General features: G+C 41.4%; 1 protein-coding gene across 1 annotated transcript; it reads left to right on the plus strand.

Annotated features, from left to right (window-relative positions):
* Positions 1 to 144: 144 nt before the first annotated feature.
* On the plus strand, positions 145 to 7,918 carry dnajb11 (DnaJ heat shock protein family (Hsp40) member B11). The gene is made up of 10 exons (XM_017421097.2): positions 145 to 336; positions 670 to 826; positions 2,094 to 2,191; positions 4,530 to 4,662; positions 4,861 to 5,003; positions 5,195 to 5,277; positions 5,356 to 5,413; positions 5,541 to 5,652; positions 6,441 to 6,600; positions 7,184 to 7,918. Exons 1-10 carry the CDS (start codon positions 263 to 265, stop codon positions 7,246 to 7,248), a joined length of 1,083 nt encoding a protein of 360 aa, XP_017276586.1. The 5' UTR covers positions 145 to 262; the 3' UTR covers positions 7,249 to 7,918.
* The last annotated feature ends 8,434 nt before the right edge of the window (positions 7,919 to 16,352 follow it).

A 16,352-nucleotide genomic window follows, 5' to 3' on the forward strand; every position in this document is an offset into this window, starting at 1 on the left:
TTATATAATAAGTCTGCAGTTTATATAAAGGGCAAACTGGAATACGTTAAAGAAAAAGAGATGCGGTATCGATTGGACAGTCGAGTGTGGCCCCTTTAACGTTGGGCGGAGTTTCTCCCGGAGAGTTGGGGCTGTCGTCCTCGCCGTGGGCGGGCTCTGTTTCTGACAGCAGGAAAAAGGCTGGAGAGTGGCAGCGGGGTTCGTCTTTAAAAAAAGCCGGCTGTTGTTTTTATAATCGTCTCTTTCTCGAACCCGTGGAGCTATGGCTAAAAGAGGGATGAACCTGTGTAATGTGTGCTGCCTGCTTCTTTATGTCACCACAGCGGTGCTTGCCGGGTAAGCGACACACGGAGCGGCGAAGCAGCATCGGCAGCTGCCCGGTGGTACACATGTTCCACTGTGATTGGTTCCTTCGTGCGTGGAGCACGCTGACACTTTCGGGGCTAACTCGCTAAGTGCTGTTTTCTACCAAAGCGTTCACTGCTTTTAACCAATAACCCTGTCTCGCTGTTATGGTCCTGTCTTGGGCTAATTAGCTTAGCTAGCTCTGAGCTAACGTTCATCAAAGAGCCCAGTTCTCCCACTTGGGACCAGAGCTAATCTCATAAGTAGCAGCGGAGTTGTTTCCTAATGCTGTCGCCTTTGAACACGTTCTTTGCGTCTCCACAGGCGAGATTTCTACCAGATCCTGGGGGTGAGCAAGTCGGCGTCGATACGAGACATTAAGAAAGCTTACAGAAAGCTGGCTCTGCAGTTACATCCTGACAGAAACCAAGACGACCCTAAAGCGCAAGACAAGTTCGCCGACCTGGGAGCAGCTTATGAGGTGAGTCAGAAGCTTTTATTTTAAAAGCTAACCACAGCTAGCTTGCCTTCGCTGTAAGAACGTGTTATTGCGGAACTTAAATTGTGAATATTTTTGTATAAAAGTAATTTTTTTAGTGTGTGTGCGGAAGTGACAGAGGCTTCTTTGTGAAAGTCTTGTACACTTGATGCCCGGTTGTCGTTGGAAACGCTTCCAGCTCTGTGATTGGTCGGCTCGACCGTGTGGCTGCATCTGATTGGCTTAAGCCGAGCCCAGCTGGCTTGTTGAAAGTCAGACGTGGATGAGCGGGAGTGGGTTCTGATAAGAGCCACAGGTGCTCCTCAAAGCTTCAGTTTCTTTAAACATTACAGGGTTTGTTTGGGAGTTTTACCTCCTTTAGCATTTATTAGCAAGTTTTATTTTTGGTTTATGAGTGTAGCACTACAGTTTCAGGTTGGTCTTTGTAACCCAATTTAGTGGAGCCTGGTAGATAAACAGGATTGACTTTAACACTTATTGTCTAAGTTTTAGGAAAATATGTCTCACACAATGAGTAGCACTTTGGGTGTGTGATGTGAATGACCCTCAACTACAGCCACACCAGAATTTAGAACAATGTCTGTAAAATTGACTGAAATATAGATATTTAAGATGAAAAGGCTGTAGTGACCATCCATCTTGAATTATGTTGGTCTGTTGGCACCAAATTTTAGGTCAATTTGTAAAATTGACTGAGTTATCCTTTATTTAGTGTTTGTTTTGTTGATTATGGTGGCCATCTTGAATTGGGTTGACTCAAAAAGTTCAACAGTTGTAGATGTTAATTAAGTGATTACTTTCTGAAAATTTCTTACTCAGCAAAAGAGGCAGCAATATTGTCCTTTTATTTATATATATATATATATATATATATATATATTGCAACCTTACAAATCTACAAAGATACATTATGCTGAAATATTCAAACAAATCTGTGGTGGCGTTATGAAATCTAGTTAGCGGTGAACACGTCCTCAAGCTCCTCAATGTATTATCTTACCTGCTCATAATGAGGCCAGTTGTGCGGACACAGAAGTATTACTTTCAGGGATGTCCCTGTAGAGACTTGAATTATAACGAGGCATTCATTGTCCTTCACCTTATCTGTGTAGGTGGTTTGTTTTGATTATTGTCGCCTGCTGCTGAAGGTGAAGGCAGAGCAATGAGTTGCAATAAAACGTCCACACAGACACCAAACGAAGTGCAGAATGTGCTCGTTCGTCAGACTGACATGATGTTTTGCTCGCAGGTCCTCTCAGACGAGGAGAAGAGGAAACAGTACGATTTGTACGGAGAAGACGGACTAAAAGAAGGTCACCATAGCTCTCACAACGATATTTTCTCCAGGTTAGTGTTACTGGTTCAAGATGTTTTTCTAACCAACCAGGAGCCTCTTGACAAACTACTAAAAGGTTCAGCACACTCTGAAAACTAAAGTTTCGGTTGATCCAAATGTAATTTAGAGAAATGTACGTTGTGTTTGGGTGAAGAAGAGGAAGAATAAACTCAATGGTCTTTCTAAAACAAACAGTAAAATTAACCTTAGTAACACAAAACAATATTTCAGTTCAATGTACTTATATAGCACCAATTCATAATGACAGTCATCCTAGGGTTCTGTACAACAAAAATAAAGTTTAGTTAAAAACAGAATCAGATGCAAATCTAACTGCAGTCAATTCAATCCCATTATAATACAACACATTCACGTACAGTAAATTATATATTTCCCAATTAGTAAAAGTTATCTAAGTTGACCGGCTGAATGCGTCAAATCTTCACTTCATTGCAATCTCCCATCCTGAGAAGCACGGAGGTGACAGTGGAAAGGAATGACTCCATTTTAACAGGAAGAAACCTCCAACACAGTGGATCTCATCCATCTGTCTGCCTGTCTAAAAAAAACATAAGATTTATATAACTTTTTGCATAATTTACTATGACAATAAAAACAAAATAGGGAACTAGTTTTTGTGATGTTTGTCTCCAGATTTCTCCTTTGGACCGAGCTTCAAACAGAACAATAAAAACAGACTGCTCCATCAGCCTTTGGGGACTCAAGAACCAAAAGCAATAAGTCAGTGACTTTCAGAGCCATAAAGTCCGAACTGTGCACAGAAACCCAGTAAATATACATTAATATTTTCACAGTAATAAAGGCTGAAATTAGTCTATTTTCACTGTGTTGTAGATGGATGGATGCAACGTTTTTAGGGCAGAAAAGTAGGAGTAGTTACACATGTCCCCTGTAATGACACGCATACCCAGTTTGAAAACTACTGTTCTATCAGAACCAGAACGAGCGACGTGCTGGGGTCGAGAGCACAGGACCTGGTTTACGGAAGCTGCCATTTTGTATTTTTGGAGCTACACAAATCAACAAGAGTTAACACCTGAAAAAAATATCTAAGGGAGAGCTCAGGAAACCCAAGCCAACCGTAACTACAGGATTTATCAAAGAAGAAAGTCTTAAGCCTGGTCTTAAAAGTAGACAGGGTGTCAGCCTCACGGACAGAAACTGGAAGTTGGTTCCACAAGAGAGGAGCCTGAGAACTGAAAGCTCTGCCTCCTGTTCTACTTTTAGAAACTCTAGGAACCACAAGTTAACCTGCAGCAAAGTGCTCTGTTAGGAAAATATGGAACAATAAGAACTTTAATATAAGACGAATCTTGGTTGTTCAGAGCTTTATAAACTGTTTAAATGTAGGATTGTTTTTCCATATAGATAAAAGAAAACTGTTGCCTTATTTTCTGTGGGTTTCTGTGACCGTACTTGTGTTTCCTGTTGTGAAGCAAATCTTAAGTAAACAATTGAAATCGTGTTTCACTGAAAATGGCTCATTAGCCAAGTTTCCATCACCTGAGGCCCTCCTGTTTAAAACACAGCACAACTTTGACGCTAAAAGACGAGATCTGGATATTGAGAACGTCTTAGCTTTTGTGTCCAGGATGAATGTATAAGAGTCTTCTTTATAGCTAAACTGAATCGTCAAGTGTTTATGAAAACCACGGCGTGCTGCGTTTATTTGTGCATGTGGCTGATTTATAACTGAGGCCCCTAGTGTGGAGTGAGGAAAAACAATTTGCTATTTTGGTCAGCAGGTGGCGATGTAGGCCACAATCTACATGGCTTTAAACAGCAAAGCAGTGATGGAAACCAAGGAAGACAAAGTCACAAACAGAACCAGTGAACATGTTCATAAACCAGAAAAACAAATGGCTTTATAGGATTTTATTTTTATGTAATCAGTCATCTTACTTGTTGCTTAAGAACAGATTTGAAAAATCTGTTTTTTTTCTTTCAAAAGGAAAGGGGAAAGAAAAAAAAAAGTCTAAACGAAGCATCAAGTTTTGATTTTTGTTTTCCTCAATTTTCAGCTTCCACAAAAATATAAACCATGTATTCTAACTCTGTCTGCAAAAGCACTAAATTGGAATTTTCACGTTTTTATTTTTTCCATTTTTACTTAAACATCTGGATAAGTAGAGCCTAAAGCTTACAAAGCTTAGTGGGTGGTATTAATGTTGTCTAAGTAAGGATATGTTGTTTGTGACATGTGTCTTTATATTTCCAGATAATAACTGTAGTAATAAAAACCTGATAAATCAAAGGCCGAAGCAGTGTTTGTGCATCTAATACGTGTTCACTAACGTCAGCCCTTCTCTCTGTTTGTCCGCTCTGAAGCTTCTTCGGTGACTTTGGATTCATGTTTGGAGGCAACCGGCAGCAGCAGGACAGGAACATTCCCCGAGGAAATGATATCATACTCGACCTGGAGGTCACGCTAGAAGAGGTTTACTCTGGAAACTTTGTGGAGGTGTGAAAAGTGTCTTTTTTGATATATATTTCTACCTCGGCGACTTGTTGTTATTAGTTACATGTTTGGTTGAACACAAACAGAAACTATGCTGCAGCAGCGTCATAGTCTTTACATCGTTAATGAGTTTTTTTTTTTTTTTTTTTTTGCGGGGAACAACAAAAAACAACCTCGTTTTTCCGAACCTTTGTTGCACAGGTCGTACGCAACAAGCCCGTGGCCAAAGAGGCTCCCGGTAAGCGGAAGTGTAACTGCAGGCAGGAGATGAAGACGACGCAGCTCGGGCCGGGCCGCTTCCAGATGACTCAGGAGACGGTGTGTGACGAGTGTCCCAACGTAAAGTGAGTTGTTGTTCGCATCATAGCTGCCATTATCATTAAAGATGGGACGAGCCGTGCCAACTTTAAGACATGTCATCTGATTGGAGCATTTGTTATATTCTTCGGTGCGATTTGCTGTCTGTGTATTTCCCGATTCGTTCATTTTTATTCAGAAAGCTCCTCTCTAACATGTGACGTTCTCTTCACCTCAGGCTGGTAAATGAGGAGAGAACCCTGGAAGTCGAGATCGAGCAGGGAGTGAGAGACGAGATGGAGTACCCCTTCATCGGAGAAGGTAGTCTCTGCAGAACTCGATCGGAATAGCTTGCCTTTGTTTTCTCGCTCGCTCCTAACGTTTCCCCTGCGTCCTCAGGTGAACCTCACATTGATGGTGAACCCGGAGATCTGCGATTTCGCATCAAAGTGTTGAAGTACGAACAAGTTTTCCTTCCTTTTTCTGCTGCATGTGAGCTCAAAAGCGGATAATCCTGCAGTCAGTTATGTGTGACGGTCTCTCTCTCTCTCTCTCTCTCTCTCTCTCTCTCTCTCTCTTTTTAGACACCCTGTGTTTGAACGCAGAGGAGACGACCTGTATACCAACGTCACCATTTCCCTGGTGGAGGCGCTGATCGGCTTTGAGATGGACATTGTTCATTTAGACGGACACAAGGTTCTGTATTTATCTACAAAGCTTTAAGTTAGGGGTTATTTCAGAACCACAGTGGGGTAAAATCTACACACCTCCTGTTAAAGTGCTAAATTTCTGGGGATGTAAAAGGAGAAAGCCATGTCACGTGTAGATCACAGCCAGTCCTGCTCCTTCAGTGTTTCTGTAAGCCTCCCTGCAGCCTCCCTGAACAGTTTCTGTCTTTACCTTTTCATCAAATGAGTCTCCGTTTGTTATCTAACGCTGGGGGGAGTTATTTGATCCCGATTCCTTTTCAACAATAAGATCCTTTTGATTTGTTGCGAGCCCTCTGTGAACCTTGGATGTTGAGGTAAGACGGAGCTGAGTAAATGTCCGGAGCACCCCGCCGGGACGGCTGAACTTTATTTCAGGTTGCTAAGAGTCCTTTTAATTAACAGGAGGTGTGTAAACAAGAAGAATAAAGGCTGTGATTAAATCCAAAGGTGCTTCAGCAAATGATTAGCTGAAGGGTGTGCACATCTACGCAATCAGCTTTTTGCATCTTTTTTTTTTTTTTGGTAATATTTTTCCCTGCGTCAGGTTTCTTTCCAGTTGAATTATATAGGCTATATGTCAGATTAAAGGTGGGGAAAGTCGTAAAATTATTGATTATGGCTTAATTTCCTTTAACATCACAACAACCTGGTATTTTAACAGGGGTGTGTAGATGTTTTATATCCACCTTAGAAGCAGGTAGAAGACAAAGATATGCTTGTGACTCGGGGGGTGAAAAGCGATGCTTAAACTGGACGGCTGTCTCCACTTCACAGGTCCACATAGTGAGGGACAAGATCACTAAGCCCGGCGCTCGAATGTGGAAGAAAGGAGAGGGTCTGCCGAACTTTGACAACATCAACATCCGAGGTTCTCTTATCATCACCTTTGACGTGGAGTTTCCTCAGACACAACTCGACGATCAGCAGAAAGAAGGTAAGATGGAGGCGGAGGTAAACAGTGCGGTTCATCGTTGTTTTGTAAGGAACGGTGTGGAAACTATTAAGAGCATCAAGCTGGACTATTTAAAGTCTTCCCAGTTATCTGTTGAGCAACAACAGTCTGAAATTGTTCCACCATTTTTAGATGGAGTTTCTCAGACTGGTGAACCTCTGCCCATCTTTACTTCTGAGAGATTCAATATTTATTCAATAGATAAGTTTTTTTTTTCTACACCCAGTCGATCTGTTGCCAATTAACCTAATTACTTCCTCCAGCTGTTTCTTCTTACTTTTACAGCTTTTTGTTATATATGCTAAATTTTTGAGATGTTTGCTGCCATAAATTCAAAATTACCCTCCTTCAAAAATGGTACAGTTTCTCATCTTATGTTACGTATCATTGGGAATAAAGTATAGGTTTCTGAGATTTGTCCCAAACTTTTCAGAATGCGGGTTGTATATCGTGTACTTGCATTTGTTTTTGTGATTCTGTGTTTTCATTTCCACTCTTGTGTCATACCTGAGGCTCCTCTCAGCCTGTGTGCTCACTGATCACTGGTTTGTTGTTGTTGTTGTAGGTATCCGGAGTCTCCTGAAGCAGGGATCTGTTCAGAAGGTTTACAATGGACTACAAGGATACTAAAACACCAAGTGACACAGCCTGGACTGATTTCTTTGCTACACAGCAACACAAACACACACGTTGGGTCGGAAAGAGCGTTCTCCAGGGCTCTGGTCAGGGTGTATTTATTGTTTCTTGAAATTCTTCTCAGGATGGTTGAGTCCAGTTGTCTTTTTATTTTAATCAACTTTGTGAGGAGCAGCTGCAGATGCTTTGTTTTCTGTGAGCTCCCCACCCGGTTTACTGTAACACAAACAACTTTTTGAACATTTAAAAAAAAAAAAAAAATCAGTGTATGAACATACGATGCTGCCTGCTGATGTGGCGATTGCCTCGATCGTCTTGAGGAGACATTTTGTTACAGCGGCACCGCATGTGGTGAAGGAAGAACTGCTGAGGAGAAGTCTCACCTGCAGCTGCTCAAGACGAACGCCTTTTTTTTTTCGTTTTTATTACGGTGATTGGTTTAGCAAATTTAATTGTGCCACCTGTTGAGTAATGTTTATCTCTGGTCTGATTTACAGTTCAACTACATTTTGTAAATAGGGGGGAACGAGGCTCAATTGATTGGGTTGTAGTTCTCCTTTTTTGTTTGCTTTGCATTTGACCCCTGAGGAGAGATGTGTTGCACTGCACTGCCTTCAGGTCCTCTAGGTTAACCTCTTTAAATTAAACAATGGTCTCAATTGTTTTTCTTTTTTAATGCTTTTAGAAGCCTGATGGTTTGCTCATCCTCTGACATCACTCTGAAACTCGGACCTGAAAGGGACTTCAGACCACCAAGGGTCAGCATCCCGTTTGGATACGACTGGTTTTTAGAATTTATTTTGCAAGACTTGCACCTCTCCTCCTAACTTCACGAGTGTAAATTAATTTGGTCATCTTTACATGTTCAAGGGACTCAAGTTCTTTAATGACAAATAAAAAAATTTATACAAATTTGAAGAGGTGTCATATCACAAGTTCGCCACTAGATGGCGACATAGTCAAGTGAATGGAAATAAAACCAGTGCTGCATAAACTCCATATATCGATTATACCTCTGGACTTTGTGGAGCCCTGTTGCCAAACATAGGGAAGAGGATCTAAGGAAGCATCACATAAAGCTGGAAAAAAAAAGTATAGTTGTGTTTCAAAATAACGAGTCAAATAAATCCTTGGATCCAAGCAGCACATTACATTAGATCATTACTTTAATATAAAGCCTTATTATCGCCCACTGTCGCAAGGTGAAGGCGAGCAGTAATTATGACAATAAACTCCATCTCAGACTCTACAGACATGTTAGCATGCTATATGGTAAAGTTCAGGACAGTATGATGAGGTATAGATGTTAGAAGTATGGCTTGTTTGGAAAAGTCACGAAGAGAAAGCTTTTTGTTCCTCCACTTAAAGAAAAAAAAAAAAGCCTGTCCGTTAAAGAAATAAGAGTAAAACGTGGTTATATGGAGGAAACAACCTGTCTAAACAAACATGTCATACCAACTGTCAAGCATGGAGATGGAGGCCTGATGGTTTGGTCTTGTTTTGCAGCCATGGGACCTGGGCATCTGCAGTCACTGAGTCCACCATGAACAACTGCGCAGATTATTGCTGGTTAAATTATACAAACACTTTTTATTACAGGTCATTTACCAAAGAGCCCTATCAACTATTATATTTGTCATGCATTTAGGAGTACTGTTTTTGTCTCTTTGTAGCAGGTAAATCCAAATACTCTTTTAGCAGCCATTTTTTTAAAAAGGTAATTTGATTTCTGTGCATCAATAACCCTATTTTTACTTCCTTGTCTCTTAACTGCTTCCAGTGAGAAAAAAAGAAACCTAAACTGCTAGATAATTCAAGGGCCAGCATTGTTTGGAGAAATGTATATCACTCACTGCTTTTCAGTTTTAAACTAAAATCATTATGTTGAGAAATGATGGAGTTGTAACCCTTGACAACAATGTTATGCACAATTTCACGCAATGTTACGATACATTAGATCACGTGTCACACTCCATTCCTCTGGGGCCGATCCTCCTGCATTGTTAGATGTGTTCTCGCTTTTAAACACCTGCTTTAAATGACTAACTTGTGGACGTGCTTCTAGTGAACTTGGTGAGGAGGGGATTAAACCATTTGAATCAGGTGTGTCGGAGCAGGAAAACCTATATCTTCCAGGTCAGCGGCCCTCGAGGCCTGGAGTTTGACTCTCATCCACCACCACAACAAATCTGAGCTCGGTATCTGTACAATTCACTGATGTATAGCCATTTTGTTTTTAATAGGCTAAGGTTGATCAGCTGTGGTCATCTTGAACTAGGCTGACTTTAATCAGTTGTACATCCAATAATTATTTCTGCGCTGGTGACAAATCTGCAGCAACGGTGTGACGCTATCCTGTCCGTGTGGACCAAACTCTCAGGCATGTTGCCAACAACTCGTTGAATCTACGCCACAAAGAACCGACCCGGTACTCGCAAGGTGCGCCTATTAAAGTGGCCGGTGAGAGTCTGAGGATGGAGTTTACGTGTGGTCCGTGTGACAGTAGTGGGACAACGACCCCATGACTCCTCTGTGGCTTCACTTAAAATAAGGGCTGCCATGGGAGCCCAGCTTCCCAGCTGATTCTTGACGGAATCAGTTTCCCGGCCCACACCTCGTGGGGGTGTTGAAGGCCCTGTGGTGGAAAGCTGCTGGGGAGTCTGCATGGGTGGGGCAGGGAGATGTCCACAGAAATAATCACTGTGGTTAGTTTACTGTGCTGTAAAATGCTGCATGCACATCTGTCTACCAGTGTTCCTGTCACACTATGAATGTGCGCACCAGTCTCCCACAATTTATGAATGTGTGTGCGCGCGTGTGTGTGTGGGGGCCATTCTGTGTGTATAATGAACTCCCACAGAGATAGCAGGGCTGCGGTTAGGGGAGTTTCCTCCTCAGCCACATTTCACAGTTCTTCTCGAACAGAGGAGAAAAGCTTTCTGAACAGTTGTTTTACTTCACAGCTAATAAAACCTTTGATTTAGTCCATCCTCAGCTGGATCCCTCACTTCAGTTACGCCTCACAAGATTACCAATACAGGATAACTAATTTACCTGCTGCTTGACTAAAAAAAGCAATATCCCTGGGAAAACTCCTCCCAACATTTTCTGCTTTTACACAGTGGGATTTAAGGATCTATTCAGTGTGTATACGCTTAAGAGCCAACACATGAGGTAAGTTTTTGTGACCCGCTCCGAGTTGTGGTTTGTCAGAGAGTAGGCGAGCTCGAGTTAGGTTGGGGATTTACCAGCCGCTCACAAATAACCTTTTCTAACAACTCGTAACTGTAGAGCGCACGAGGGCAGCAAGCCCCCGTAAATCACTTTTTCAGTTTCCACCGAGGCCCCGTCTGTAAACTACGCTCGTCCCTGCAGTTGCCAGTTGTTGACGCAGATAAGCACAGGGATCACACTCGACCCCGAATCAAATGACTTCTGAGTGGAGCTACAGGGTAGAGAGAGGCACCGGCTGAAGGAGGACTAATTGAGCAATCTGCTCTATGTGTTTGTGTTTGTGCTCTTGGTTTTTTGTTACCTCTTTAGGTGGTCTGAGAGAAGATGTTTTCAGTGCACACTGAGGCCGTTCCCACATAGAGCGCTATCTGATTGCCGTCCGACTGCTCAGGATGGAAATAAGCTCTTAACAGATCTTAGTGACGCCCGAGTGACTCAGGCCTTTTCCCAATGTAAGATGTGATTAAATTATTACATCTAAAATTAGCAGATTTTCCCCTCCCCCGCCAGTGCCTAAATAAGTCAGAAATTCATGCAGTCCGAAAAAAAGTATTTTCAAAACCCAAATACTGATTTATGCAACTATCTTAGTCTTTGTTAATTAATAAGTACATTTGGTTTTTGTTTGTATACACACACACACACACACACACACACACATATATATATATATATATTGTGTTTAGTTGTTTTATTTGCAGTTAAAAAAAAGTATATTAAGTACAAAATTGACACTGTTTAAGCTACACTAGTTACAATCAGAATGATAACAGTGATAAATGGGTGTTAATGTATTAAAATCTACTCCTTGTGTTTGAGCTAGATCACACTTCTTGCACACTGTAGATATTTTGCTAACAGTCAGTCAGGGTTGACATTAACAATTATTAACAAAGTTTTAAGCCAAGGTCTTGTACAATTTGTGTTGCTTAGATGTGTTGGGGATTACTCTCAACTACTACATCACATTTTAGCTCAATATGTATAAAACTGACTGAGTTATGGGAATTTTGTGTTTACTTAGTTCCATTAGTTGTGTTCAGCCATCTTGAATCAGGTTGGGAGCCCCCGAGTGAAATTCTGCTTAGGACCCCATACTTTGGGAATACCTTGGGATTACCAGAATGCTGCATGGTGCGTTTCTCTTTAGTTTGCTGATAGCTTTATTTTTTTAATCACATCTGTTTGGTAATTAAGCTCATCAAGAGATAATTGCAAAAATGTAACTCAAATAACTCTGAGCTGTGCTGAGATGTGAAAAAAATCTAGTTCAGATGTCCGAACGTATTGTAATTTTTACCAACACATCAGCAGACTTGCCGATGTCCTGTTTGTTGCTCACTGACAGTCCTGTGTGTGATGTGGCTGCATGTATCTGCCTACAGAGACAGGACACAGTGAACAGAGGTGTCAGGGCTAACCACTTGCAGTCAGATCACCTGAAATGGATATGGAGCAACAAGTCTGAACAAACACCCTAACAAATTAAGGAGATCATTGCAATTAAAGTGAGAAACAAAATCTGCACAATATTTTTCTCATATTGATGGTTAATGTGCCCTAAAATTAAAAACTTATAAGCAAAATTTGCAAACAGATGCTCACTACCACGTCATTTGTTAAGTTCTAGAAACAGCGAACGTCTTGTTCTAAAGTCGAGTGTCTGAGGGGATATTGCCCTGGAAGAGGCGGTGCTTTATGAAGTGTCTCGTGCCGATGGCACAATGTAATAAAGGCAATAAACAAAAACAAAACATGTACACTAACAGGTCATGGTTCCGCACAGAAAGAAGGGAGTTCAGATAGTAAAGATCATTCATTGAACTGTTCTTGGTGTGTTGTAGTTGTCAGTTATAAGAAAAAAATTACCAAAAAAAAAATAACATACCTAGGAAGAACAATAAACAAGAGAGGATAAAGAGAAAGACAGTCTTTGCTTGAAATAAGAAATGTTGATGGACACAGCGTACAGTTTGTGGGTTCTGAGCAGACAAAGGGCAGCGTTTGAAGGGAATATTGTATGTCAGCTGTATCGTTGTCCTGCCACAGCTTTGAATAACGGTGGGGATGTCCATTGCTCCACTGTGTATTGTTGTGTTTCTATATTAAACTAGTGGTCTCAAAGGGAACAACCCGAACTATTTACCAACTGAATGGCAGTACTGTCATTATGGTCAATATGGGCAGGAATAGTGGCTTTGGGATTTGGACTTCAGTAATTTGGGACAAGTTGCTGTCTGTCCCAATGTCTTTCTGGAGGCTAAACATAGTCAGTTGTCATTATGAATTTTACTCTTTCTTCTTCTATATCCTCTCTCAGTCTTCCATAGCACTTCTTTTTTTATTATTATTATTTCTCTTCAAGTTTTGCTTCTCTGTGGATTGTGACGGGGAACATGGCACACTTCATAGAGAACCAAAGAATAAAAAAGCAAAATAACATTAAAAACCAAGTTGTAAGGCTTTTAGTTTAGTTGTTCACAATTGTTCCCACAGTTTAGTAAAATTTGTGCAAATGAATCTAAAATCTGTTCACCTCGATTTAGTAAATTTGTGAGATTGGTGTCTTTGTACAGCAGGCGCCGTGTTTACTTTAGTTTTCAGTGTGGACGGGAAAACGGACACGATGAGAACACCGGAGAGGCATTGGAGACATTTCAGCATCAGGCTATAATAAATGATAACATCAACTAAATCACATCAAACATTTATGAATCAGACATTTGTATCTTCTTTTAATACCGTACAGAATTAGAAACATGTACTTTTTGTTTTTTATTATTTTGTAGAATTGAAATTGAACAAACCAAAACAACGATTTATTGCTGGCTCCGAAATCTAATGATGTGTGCATACAGATTAGCTAAACTGAGGGAACAGATTGCAAAACCTTGCTCCTGGTTTCTTAAAGTAAGGGAACTTATTCCTTTTTATTTTGACCCATGGCCCCTGGTGGGCTCCGCAGCGTTCTAATGGCCCGTGTTGCGTTGTTGTTTGATGGTTTTCTGGTCCCTGCTTTCTGAGTTGCTTGAACGCAGGGAGGTGAGTGCAAGACAGACAATGCTGCAGACTCGACCTGTAGGGATGAACGCTACAAGTACAGAGGCAAAGGCCCATAGGCAACATGAAGCCGATAAGGCAGCTTCATGTTCTGAATGCACATTCTGGCTCCAACACCTTCCCCAGATGTTTCTTATCAAAGTCCTTCCTAGTGGTAAGAGGGATTGCTAGCAGAGCAGCTTCCTCGCAGCACCGTCTGAGAAAAACTGCATGTTCGGTTTATAAAATCATGTAAATATGTATTGAAGTAGTGAGAGCAGTTATGAAGGTATGCACGCCGGCGCACGGAGGTAAAAGCGGTCTTTGTGTTTAGAGCAGAGCCCTCTGGTGGACCCTCCCCTCGGTGTGGGGCTGCCCAGGCTTGGTGGTGGGGGATCACAGTTAATAACTGTGCTGTGGGCTGTCAGAGGCACTTAGCCTGACGCTGGGCAGGCTGAGCCAGGACTCCGATATACGCAGCCGCCTTTGCCTTCTCCTGAGCCTGGAGTCAAGCACTCAGTCATGAAGGAGGAGGAGGAGGAAGAGGAGCTGACAAAGAGAAAAATATGAATGAGACAAAACAAAAAGTAGAAGTGCTGAAAACAGTCGGAGAGGCATGGAATTGATTAAGTTCAGGTGGCTTCCATAAGAATTAAGTGCAAAGCTTAAAGCTCAGAGAGACATTTTAGATAGTCTCATCGAGGTTAAACGTGCCATTACCTGCTGATAAGACACACATGACAACAAGGTAATAGATATATGCAATAAACTGCTCATATGTGAAGTATTAAGCTGATATCTAACATTTATATAGGAGTAGACTGTCACTCAGCATTATTGCAATGACGTCGGGTGTGAGTCAGCCACACAAATCTGTGTATGGACCAGAAATTTAACTGTTTATAAGTAGAAAATGTTATTGGTGGCCAAGCAAATGTTATGTTGTGGATTTTTGTTGTGCATTAGTTTGCATCAGATGATTACAGAGACTTAATAATGGTTTTGCCCTTGTGTGTGTGTATGTGTGTGTTCGTGAATATAACTAATGGAAATCCTGAACGTAATCACTGGATGTAAATCTACAGCTGATTAACTGTTGGAGTCAACCTGATTCAAGATGGCTGCCACAGCCAACTGAACTTTAAAAGCAGAAAAGTAAGTCAGTTTACCCACAGTATTTTGGCCCTGAAATGTGATGTGGTAGTAGCTGAGACTGATTCCCAACCCGTGCAGTATTCTGAGCACTAACACATCGTGCAAGATGAATTTTGATGAATCTTTCAGAAACAGGTAGCAGCAGGTTAGGGATGGGTTAGTGAAGGTAAAAACACATCTCCGCATGTCACTGCGGCCTGATAAAACAGTTGCATGGTTAATGCCACGAAAGTGCACCCTTAAAACAACCTAAAGCACATCTACCTGAGGGACCACAATGCCATCTCCAATCATCAGCACCAGACGTTATCAGCTCATCGACAGACAACTTCCCGACCTCTTATCTGATCCCGGCCCGTAACGCTCCGTGTTTGTGCTGTCCTGGGAATCAACCAATGAGGAGTCATCGGGTCTTTGAGTGGCTTTTCATACTAAACATTACTCATGGACAAACTGGCTTTGCTCCTTGTGAACTCCAAAGTCCAGCTCATCCCAGTTTACTAGATTAGATAACTCGCTGTTAAAGCCAAGGACACTGTTTGCTCAGTGACTCCTCTCTGCCCTAATAGCTCCTGATCTAATGGAAGATTGCAGGCTGCTTGTTGACTGTGGAGACCCACATAGTGTCATGGCAATAACCAAACAACAAGGGAAAACAAAGGATGGCTGAGCTTTAGTGCCTGTAATTACTGGATAAATATCAGCCTCTTTGTTTAAAACTGCCAGCAATAAATATTATATATTCCCCTAATTACAGCTGGAATACAGGGTGTATGCTTGAAGCATGACCAGTTAAGCCGCACTGAGCAGTGTTTTAACTTTGCACTATGCTTTCATAGATTATTCTTTCGTTTCTGCAGTGACATTTGTCAGAATAAGTTACACAAATTAAATGGTTCATTTGTTTGGTAAATACACTCCTGGGTATTTCTGACACTAGTTGCTGAAAAAAGACCAATAGAAGACTTGCGACTGACTTTCTTTTAAAGTACAAACCTGAAAAACAGATTCTGATTACTAGTAATTCTAAGGCCTAAACCCTAAAGGTAGTATCTCACTGGGCTGCAACTGTTGGTGACAAGTTTACAAGGTCTCGAAACGTTCACAGGGGATTTCAAAGTCTCAGAGGCTCGCACTCTGTGACAGATTTTCTCTCAAAATAGTTGCGACGTTGTCTCAGGCATCTCAAGCCCATCTCAGTTCAGTTGCTGTAAATTCTGCAACGCTAGAGCTGTATTTTGACATGAGCATGGGATTTTTCTTTATGAGAGAAAACATTCAAGGCAACAGGCCCAAATGTGGGACGTAGGCATCGAAATAATCTGCACCACCTGGAATACAGTTTTACAAGATTGGTCACAATAGCTAGTATCTCACTAGGCTGTGACTGTTGGTGTTGAACACAAAATTAACTAAATATTGAGAGAAAATATACAAATTTGCAGTCTCTTTGAATTCTGAGTATTTGCGACCAAGTGACCAGAAAGCTGTGTGGCATTGTTTGCAGACATTTCTTGATTATGGCTCACTTTTGTGTGCACAACTTGTAAAATTCTAGGGCATACACATTATTTTGTTGCTCACCTCCACCCACATTGTACCCACCTTGGCAGTTTCCCCCAAATATATTATTTAATCCACTAAAGTACTATTCAGATATGAAGATAGGG

The sequence above is a fragment of the Kryptolebias marmoratus genome, linkage group LG6 (genome assembly GCF_001649575.2).
Source record: "Kryptolebias marmoratus isolate JLee-2015 linkage group LG6, ASM164957v2, whole genome shotgun sequence".
Classification (NCBI taxonomy): Eukaryota; Metazoa; Chordata; class Actinopteri; order Cyprinodontiformes; family Rivulidae; genus Kryptolebias; species Kryptolebias marmoratus.